Here is a 10,572-nt window from a genome sequence, read left to right on the forward strand (position 1 = left end):
AAAATGTTTGAAAATAAAATAAAAATATTTGAAAATAAAATAAAAATGTTTGAAAATAAAATTAAAAAAAATGTTTGAAAATAAAATAAAATAGTTTTTTTAAATGTTTGAAAATAAAATTAAAAATGTTTGAAAATAAAATAAAATATAATTTTTTGAAAATAAAATAAAAATGCTTAAAAATAAAATAAAAATGTTTGAAAATGAAATAAATATGTTTGAAAAAAAACAAAAATGTTTGAAAATAAAATATAAATGATTGAAAATAAAACTAAATTAAAATGTTTGCAAATAAAATAAAATGATTGAAAATAAAACTAAATAAAATCGTTTGAAAATAAAATAAAAATTTTTGAAAATAAAATTAAGTCAAATAAAAATATAATTAAAAATAAATAATCATAATCAATCATTCATTTGCTAATATATTAATAAAAACAAAGACAACCATAATAGTAGTTTGTTATTGTTGGACATTATTATACATGATGCATTACTGTAATGTGCAACGGATATTGTTACAAGTTAAAACACTGTAATGAAAATTCTTCCCCTCCACTAGTGTTTTTTTTTTTAACCAAAATGCATAAATATTAAACTAAATATACATTTATATGATAAATATACATCAACCAAATAGGTTAAGCTCATTGTGGTGTTACATTCACACTATATATTTGTTGAAAGTGCACGCTGACCTCTGATTGTCTAAGTCATAAACGACTTTATCCAGGATGTCACTGGAGTGAATGAGCCTCTCGATGTCCTGGAAGATCTTAGTTCTGTTAAAAAAAAATAACAAAACAGTTTGTTCAGAAATTTTAATTCTGTCATCATTTATCCATCATTGTGTCTTTCTTTTTTACCATGATGAAGCACAAGATGAGAGATTGTAACCAACATATTTTGCCAAATCAAGCACAGAGTGACCAGGAGATGTTGATAACTTAAAATAAGCATTATAAGCATCAAAACTGCATCATACCTCAAAAGGATCTCATACGTATCTCTGCTATCGATGTTTGTGTAGGGAATATTTTTCTGGTGGCGTTTTTTAGTAAAACAAACTGTATTTGTCATTAAACGTCTCATATTAAGTGTAATTACTCATTTTTAAACAGCGTCATTAATATTTAACATTGAGGTGTGTAGCTCCTCCCCTTTTAAAAGACAGCCAATAGCGTTGTTTTTATCACAGCTCTTCCAGGGAGAGTGGTTGAGCTCAAGCACATCAATTGAAAAGCAAATAAGAAGTGCCTTAAAGGGGGCAGGGCATGTCAGACACTAGAGAGCATTTGATTGGTCAGAAGATTTGATGAGAAACTGAAGTATGAGGTAAAGTCGGTTAAATTGTTGATCCATTTAGGCGTTTCAACCACTCTAGTCACTCTAGTGATCTCAGACTAATTGTTTTGGCGTGGATCAGAAAATTTAATTTCTTAGGTACAGCATTTCACATCGAACAGGCAATAAAAACACACGTGTATTACCTCTGCACACCATAAACCCTCTCCAGAATTGGCTCCCGGAGGTTGAGCGCCACATGGCCAAAGTAATCTGGATATGCCACCTCTGTGTACCCAGGAACTGATCGCGTGCTCTTCACCATCTCCAAATAAAGCTCCGGGTCATGTAGCGGCAACAGTGCTGCGGTATCCGGCACTTCCAGCACCGACTGTTCACCGCCGTCATCCTGACATCCGTCCACAGAGCCTCCATTCACAGCAGCGTCCAGAATCAGATGACCTAAACTGCACACCAGATCAGCGTCTGCTCTGCCGTCCGGCCTCTTGGCTATGGAGATGCTGTCCAGCTCCAGAGGAGATTGTTCAGGCTTTAGGGGCAGGGCGCTTTCCCGGAGCGGACGTCTGTTTTGAAGTCCCGGTGAGGACTGTGTGGTGGGAATGATGATGGGACGGTGAAGCTCTGAGTTGACTCTTGATGGAGGAATGGCAGAAATGGAGTCTTCAAAGTCAATATCCTGAGAACAAAAGCGTAATAGGGATCACTTGAACTTCACGGTTTAATGCACATATTGAAATGACAGGTGACATAACATTGCAGTAATCCCCACCCACCGCTATTGTTTGACAGGCTTGATGTATTATCATGTCTCTGTATTAACGTGTATATTCATGTCCACAGATCACCTACTGCACCTTTAACTAGGCAGGTTAGGGTAATTAGGCAAGTCGTTGTATAACGATGGTTCGTTTTGTAGAAAATCGAAAAAAAATATTGCTTAAGGGGGCTTTTTACCATGAAATGGTTTAAAAAAAAATGTAAAACTACTTTTATTCTAGCCGAAATAAACCAAATAAGACTTTCTCCAGAAGAAAAAATATTATAGGAATTACTGTGAAAAATTCCTGGCTCTGTTTAACATCATTTGGGAAATTTTGAAAACGAATTAAAATTTCGCAGGAGTGCTAATAATTTTGACGTCAACAGTATATTGAGTATATATTTTTTTAAGTATATTTTTTCAGTATCTTATTATATTATAGTATATATTTTTTATATTTTACAGTCTTTATTTTTCAAATTCTTAGTTTCATTTCACATTGTGAATCAGAAGAGTCCTCACCTGAAAAGTTTCAGTGAATTCCCGACAGAAATGCTCGTAGACTCGGAGCTCTTCAAAGGGTCGTGTGTTCATCTGCTTGGGTCTTAGTTTGTTGATATCCGTCTCTATGTCATCATTCTGCAGCGCAAAACAAACCTCAGATACAAACTCAGTTTTCCAGAACTCTGATCGCTCTTTTACTAATATCAGGCATGTCATTGAGTAGAGACAAGAGTCGTTGAATAGGATTGTGTTCACTGACAGAGAACAGGTCTATTCACTACTGTCCCATCAAATAAAAGATACACTAAAATAAAAGATTCGACTTAAAAACTGATTGAAATAAATACTTGAAGTAATTTTGGATGAAACTAAGCTTCAGTTTAAGTTAAAACTGAAATAAAAGCAAATAAAAGATGTGCATGACTAAAATGTTGACTAAAATCTAAAATAAATATAATATCATGTAATTTAGAACATAGAAATTAAGGCTAGTTAAAAATACAGCAAATAAATGACTTTAAACTAAGTTATTCTTTCTCATTTTTGTTGTACTTTCATATGTAAAATCATGAAAAAATTCTGATTATAATTACTATGAGAAAAAAAATATGATAAATGAAGAGAATTATGAAATTACCATTAACAATGCCAATGAAAACTCCTGTGTGGTCGAAAGGCTTCATTTTATTTATAGAAACAGTGTTTTTTTTATTTGAGATGCAGCCATCCATCCATTTATTTATTTATTTATTTATTTATTTATTTATTTATTTATTTATTTATTTATTTATTTATTTATTTATTTATTTATTTATTTATTTATTTATTTATTTATTTATTTGTGTCTATTAATCTGTTTATTTATTTGTTTGTCAATTTATTTATTTATTTATCTATCTATTAATCTATTTGTCTATTTATTTGTTTATTTAATTAATCTATCTATCTGTCCGTCCTTCCATCCATCCGTCCGTCCGTCCATCCGTCTGTCCGTATCTATCTATCCATCCATCCATCCATCCATCCATCCATCCATCCATCCATCTATCTATCTATCTATCTATCTATCTATCTATCTATCTATCTATCTATCTATCTATCTATCTATCTATCTATCTATCTATCTATCTATCTATCTATCTACTTGTCTATTTATTTATTTGTTCATTTATGTAATTAATTAATTTATTTATCTATTTATCTATGTATTTTTCTGTGTCTATTAATCCATTTGTCTATTTATTTATTTTTTTATTTTATTTTTTTATAAATCTATGTTTCTATTAATCTTTTTTGTCTATAGTTATTTGTTTATTAATTTGTGTGTTTATTTATTTGTTTATTTGTCTATCTATTTATTTATTTAATTTCTCCCTTAATCACACCATTTTTTAAATAATGATAACAGTAAAAAAAAAACTACACCAGCTGATTAAAGTGTTTTGTAGAATGAAATCACTGTACTTGTGTTTTGTGACCGGTGTCATCCTCTTCATTTTCAGTGTCATTTTCGGTGTCGACTTCTGTGGCTTCGTTCTCATCGCTTTCATCGACGACATCGTCCACTTCCACAAAAAACACACACAGATCTATTAGCACTGACGCTCTCATGAAAGCTTTCTTTCTTTAAATTAGTTTATACCACTCACCATAAAATAACTAAACAATGACTAATGACTTTGTGGTTTTGTTAGTTTTGATTGTAAGAAGCTGCTTTAAAACAGAAAACTAGTGTGTTTAATGTACTTGCAAAACTAGACTATAATATTTATAATTATAATATGATTTAATACACAGGGTGGGCCATTTATATAGATACACCTTAATAAAATGGGAATGGTTGGTGATATTAACATCCAGTTTGTGGCACATTAGTATATGTGAGGGGGCTTGTAAATAACTCATAAAAAATTATGTTACGTTAAATTCAAGCACACCATTGTTTTTTTCTTGCAAAATTCCCAATAAGTTTATTCAGGTGTGTTCCTATAAATGGCCCACCCTGTAGTACAGCGGTTTTTCAACACATGAGAGTTGAAACTTTGAGTGCATCTTCATGGTCCTAAATCCAAAAATTGTTAAAACATACAAACAAAAGTAAATAAATAAAGATGATTTATTGTACAAACTTAAATTGACCAAGAACACAATATAAGACTGGAAAATCAAAAACAATAAATATAAAAAAGCAAACAAAAAAACAAAACAAAAACAAAACAAAACAAAAAAATATAAAACAAAAAAATAAAAAACAAAAAACAAAACATAAAAATAAAACAAAAACAGAACAAAAAACAAAATCAAAACAACAAAAACAAAAACAAAACATAAAAAACAAAACAACAAAACAAAACAAAACAGAAAAAAAATAAATAAATAAATTTGGGGTCTAAAGGGGGTCGCACACTGAATGTGCTGCGACACGGCGTGCACATGATAGTTGAAAGTAACACGCACCAGACACGCACATTTGCAATTTGTAATTGTGACTAAAACAAAACATATAAAAAAACAACAACAACAAAAAAAAAAAAACATATAAAACAAAAAAAATAAAACAAAACAAAAAACAAAAAAATAAAACAAACAAAAAAATAAATAAATGAAATAAAACAAATCAAAACAAAACAAAACAAATCAAATCAAAAAAAGAAAACAAAAATAAAAAATAAAAACAAATCAAATCAAAACAAAAACAATTAAATGATTTTATCTTAAAAAAAAAATTTAATTAAGATTTTTTTTTTCCAATGACTGGGTCTATATTCCTTTATACCCACTGATAATTGAATGTTAAATCACAATAACACCAAAAATAAAAGATTAATAGTGATTTATGATTTAGATTTCATTTTGACCAAGACAGGACGACTAATTATTATTATTGTCATGGAGTATCATGACCTACAACTACTACACAGAGTGTGTCTGTGTGTTACCTCCAGGCGGCTGGTTGTAAAGCTGCGCCACTGGTCCCCCAGCCGGTATGTGTGGAAGCGGGTACAGAAAGACACTTTTAATAGTAGGCAGTGGTAGGCGGTTCTTTGGAAAGCACTTTCTCATAATCAGGCTGGAGGTGTTGACCAGCGGATCCAGTGTCCGGACGGGCAGGCACTCCTGAACACATCACAATACCACATCTTTATACTCTAGTCATGCCTCTCTAAACTGAAAGTGAAAATAATAGCAAGTGTCTTTTACTGTGGATGTGTTATAAAGGATCCTCATGCCACTGGCTTCTATGAAGGCCTTTCTGCCGAGCTTAATGTTGGTGATGTTTTTGATGCATCCCAGAATGCTCTTGCGGATGATCACGTGGCGGTGGCGTGTGTCGTTTCGGTGCCAGTCTTGGTAGATTGCGAGCAGCGTAGGCAGATATCCTCTGTCCACCGCCCGACGAGCATTCATTCCTGAGGAAAACACAGACCATGTCATGAACGCTACTGCAAGAATATGTTTGCATTAGTGACACTGAATGTTTATGTGTGTGTGTGTGTGTGTGTGTGTGTGTGTGTGTGTGTGTGTGTGTACTGCAAAAAAACAAACAGTTTGGCCGTTTCGTGTGCGCACGTCAATGTCAATATTGCAAGCATATGATACATATGTCGTGTTCATATAATATGTATGTCTATATCGTGGGTACGCGATACTTAGTCATGCGTACACGATATGCATTTCGTGCACATGCGCTATGTATGTTTATGTCGTCCGCACGCAATACTATGTCATTTGCATAAAATACGTATATCATGTGCATGCAATATGTATGTCTATGTAGTGGGCACATAATATATGTGTCTATGTTGTGCGCATGTGATATGTATGCCTATGTCGTGCACACAAAATACCATGTCATGCGCATGCAATACGTACTGTACATATCACATAGGCAAGACATGAGTATCGCGTGTGCATAACATAGTATCATGTGCGCATGACATAGACATACATATTACGTACATATGACATATGTATTGCGTGTGTATGACATAGTTTCGTCTGCGCATGACATAGACACTATGCACACGATACGTATGTCTTGCTTACGCAATTTGTATTTGTATGTTATGCGCACATGATACTATCTCATGCACAAGCAATATGTTTGTCATGCGCACACAATATTTATGTCTATGTCATGCACAGATGAAACTATGTCATACGCACACAATACATATGCCGTGTGTATGCGATATGTATGTCTATGTCGCCCACACAATACTCCGATTTGCACATGATACGTATGTCTTGCTTGCGCAATATATATGTCTATGTCATGCAGACATGATACTATGTCATGCACACGCAATATGTATGTCATGCGCACTCAATATGTATGTCTATGTCATACACAGGTGAAACTACGTCATTCGCATGCAATACATATGTCGTGTGTACACAATATGTATGTCTATGTCGTGCACACATGATACTATGTCATGCACATGCAATACGCATGTCTATGTATGTCTATGTCGTGCACATGATACTATGTCATGCACAAGCAATATGTATGTCATGCGCACACAATATGTACGTCTATGTCATGCACAGGTGATACTATGTCATACGCACGTGATACATATGTCGTGTGTAAACGATATGTATGTCTATGTCGTCCACACAATACTCAGATATGCACATAATAAGTATGTCTTTCTTACGTAATATGTATGTCTATGTCATGCGCACATGATACTATGTCATGCACAAGCAATATGTATGTCATGCGCACACGATATTAATGTCTAGGTCAAGACCAGGTGAAACTATGTCATACGCACACGATACATATGTCGTGTGTACACGATATGCATGTCCATGTCGTCCACACAATACTCCGCTATACACATGATACGCATGTCTTGCTTACGCAATATGTATGTCTATGTCATGCCCACATGATACTATGTTATGCGCACTTGATACGTATGTTATGTGCATCCGATACGCATGTCGCGTGTACGTAAAACTTATATATGATATGCACGTCTGTCGTGCGCACGTGATATGAATGTCTATGTCACATGTGATACTTATGTCTTGCTCAATTCATTACTATTATTTTTTTTGCCTGTCACTTTAGGGGCTTTGTACATTTTATATCAATTAAACAGACTAAAACTATTAAGTTAAACTTGTATAACTTAAAAATACGACTTAATAAAATAAGTTAAAGTAACAAAAAAAATTGTTGTCATGAGTTTTTCATATCAATTCTTACAGTGTACTTGTTTATGTGGTTTTCGAGGACATGCAAATTGTGCAATGACATTGGTATTAAAATCTGGTCCTCAGAACCACCCAATGAGGTATCTTACCAGACTTCAGTAATGCTGCCAGTGTGTCCAACGCCACCCTGTTTTGGAAAAGATCAAATAAATCAAATTGATCACGACAAAATAAAACCAATCCACAATTTCCTTCCTGAACAAACAAATTGTGCATGAAATCACACACATGAGACATACTTCAGCAGAGTGGTGCTCTTTTTGCTGAAGGGTCCAACGATTTCAAACAGGATCTCCAAAGCACCGCTTTTTCCCAGCGACACTGCGTTCACCGCTACAAGAAAACACAGCAAGTGAATTTCTTTCAGTCAGCATAATGCACCGATATTCGTTATCGTAAATCCCCGACGGAACACATCAAATGGGAACTTACAGTTGCTTGAATAGACCCGAAGAACCTGCAGACATGGCAGCAACAGCTTGTAGTTCTGCAGGTTGTGCTTCACCAGATTCAGCGTCACATTCAGAGCCCCATTCAGACGCGCTTTAACACCAAACTTCCTGTCTGAAGAGGAAGTGATGTCGCTGAAAACTGTTCGTGTGCCCAAAGTAGTTTTTGACATTGCAATCAAACAATTTCAAACTAATTTGCATGATGTATTATGGCATTGGGTTGGTTTTTAAGAATTAATACTGTTGCATTTCATTCATTTTCTATTCGGCTTAGTTCCATTATTAATCTGGGGCTGCCACAGCAGAATCGCCAACTTATCCAGCATATGTTTCATGCAGCGGATGCCCGTCCAGCTGCAACCTATTACTGGAAAACATCCATACACACTTAATCACATACTACACTATGGCCAATTTAGCTTGCCCAATTCACCTACAGCACACTACAGATCGTGCTACCCAATGCGCTTATCAGGTTTTATTACGTTTGTTAAAACCAAAACTTCCAAGTGTAACGGAGGCCAGCTAGTAAGTCTAGTGACAGAGGATAGAGGCCATGGTCTTTAGCCTCCTTGTTAGAGCATCCGACTCCCATGCGGAAGGTTGCCAGTTTGATACCAGCTCGGAGCGGGTTGAATGGCGTAGGACCGGCGGAGTTACATTGGTGCCGTGACCCGGATGGGAATGAGGTTTAGGGGTTGAGTGTAACGGAGGCCAGCTAGAAAGTGCTGTGCAGGTAAACCTCACTCCTCTGACCTCATAAGGTGCTCTAGCGACAGACGCTAAAGGCCATGGTCTTTAGCCCCCTTGTTAGAGCATCCGACTCCCATGCGGAAGGTTGCCAGTTCGATACCAGCTCGGAGCGGGTTGGGTGGCGTAGGAGCGGCGGGGTTACATTGGTGCCGTGACCCGGATGGGAGTGAGGTTTAGGGGGTTAGTGTAACGGAGGTTAGTTAGTAAGTGCTGTGCAGGTAAACCTCACTCCTCTGACCTCTAAAGGTGCTCTAGCAACAGACGCTAGAGGCCATGGTCTTTAGCCCCCTTGTTAGAGCATCCAACTCCCATGCGGAAGGTTGCCAGATCAATACCAGCTCAGAGTGGGTTGGGTGGCATAGGACCAGCAGGTTTACACAAGCATTACGGTGATTGTAATAAAGGGAAAGCCAATGACATTTGTCTCCTCCCCTTTTAGCCTGATCCAAAAATGGTTTGATCCGTGACCCAAAAACCATAACATGATCTGATTTATAACACCACTAGTGAAAGCTATAGTGAGCATGGGTTTGTTGTACCTTTGGGTCCGACTTTGACAAGTAGAGAATGAATGTGAAGCATCAGTTCCTCGTTGGCCGGAGGGTCTTTGCTGGAGCTCACCAGCAGCTGCAGCAAAATGGCTGTTCCTCCTTTAGACACGAACAAGCCAGTCCTGCGGCCTCCACCTATACCACAACACAGCCAAAGAAAGATTACGCTAGATTCTGACCTTCAGAAACACACTGTTATGACTGAAGTTCACTGATTACAGCCTTTCTCAGCTGACTCTGCTGTCTTTTTTAAGGCTTAGAGCCATTTAAAACAAACAACAAAGCAATTACCAGTTCATTAAACAGATAGCTCATCCAAAAATAAACATTTTAACCTCATACGAGTTTCTTTCTTCTGTTGAACGCAAAAGAAGATATCATGAAGAAAGCTAAGCAATTGTAACCATTGACTTCCATAGAAGGAAAACAAATACACTGTAAAAGATGCTGGGTTCCACACAATCGAATTGTGGGACAACATGAAGGAATTAAGTTAGCTCAGTTTTTACACTTTAAAGTGCATTAAACGTAAAACAATTAGGGCCCTACAATACACCCGGCGCAATATGGCGCGATGCAATTGTTATTTGCTAGTTTCAGTTTGGCGCAAGAGTCGTTTTGAGGTTTTGCGCCACGCTGTTTAACCAGCAAATGCATTTGCGCTCATATGTGCACCTATAGGCGTTCTGGTCTAAAAAGGAAGGTATTCTAAGGCGCACTGCTGGCGCGTTGCTATTTTGAGAAACCATAATAGATTTTTCAATAGACCAGAACAAGGCCAGTCTAAAGTCCAACACAGAGCGCGTTAGTTGTGCTCCTCGCTTACACACTGCTTAATACACATAAGATGTAGAGCAATACGCAAATATCTTTACAAATGAAAAAGATATAAAATATTAAGGACATATATAGGATATAATAAGGATATACATAGGATATGAATATAAAGGATTAAAATATTACCAAACATATTATTTTCTATCCTACATAAATTAAAAACCACTGCCTTCATGCC

General features: G+C 35.9%; 1 protein-coding gene across 3 annotated transcripts in view; it reads right to left on the minus strand.

Annotated features, from left to right (window-relative positions):
• agtpbp1 (ATP/GTP binding carboxypeptidase 1) overlaps positions 1-10,572 on the minus strand; it is a 52,071-nt gene that overhangs the window by 22,219 nt on the left and 19,280 nt on the right. For all 3 annotated transcript variants that reach the window (XR_012383722.1, XM_017357335.4, NM_001024445.2), the window contains 10 exon segments: positions 9,546-9,692; positions 8,234-8,365; positions 8,041-8,134; positions 7,891-7,928; positions 5,771-5,979; positions 5,509-5,686; positions 4,034-4,134; positions 2,588-2,704; positions 1,491-1,981; positions 699-782 (listed from right to left, as the gene is read on the minus strand). Coding sequence is in view for 2 of the 3 variants with exons in the window: in XM_017357335.4 (XP_017212824.2) it covers positions 699-782; positions 1,491-1,981; positions 2,588-2,704; positions 4,034-4,134; positions 5,509-5,686; positions 5,771-5,979; positions 7,891-7,928; positions 8,041-8,134; positions 8,234-8,365; positions 9,546-9,692 (1,591 nt within the window). In the remaining variant the exon portion in view is untranslated.

Source organism: Danio rerio, chromosome 8 (genome assembly GCF_049306965.1).
Source record: "Danio rerio strain Tuebingen ecotype United States chromosome 8, GRCz12tu, whole genome shotgun sequence".
NCBI classification, from domain to species: Eukaryota; Metazoa; Chordata; class Actinopteri; order Cypriniformes; family Danionidae; genus Danio; species Danio rerio.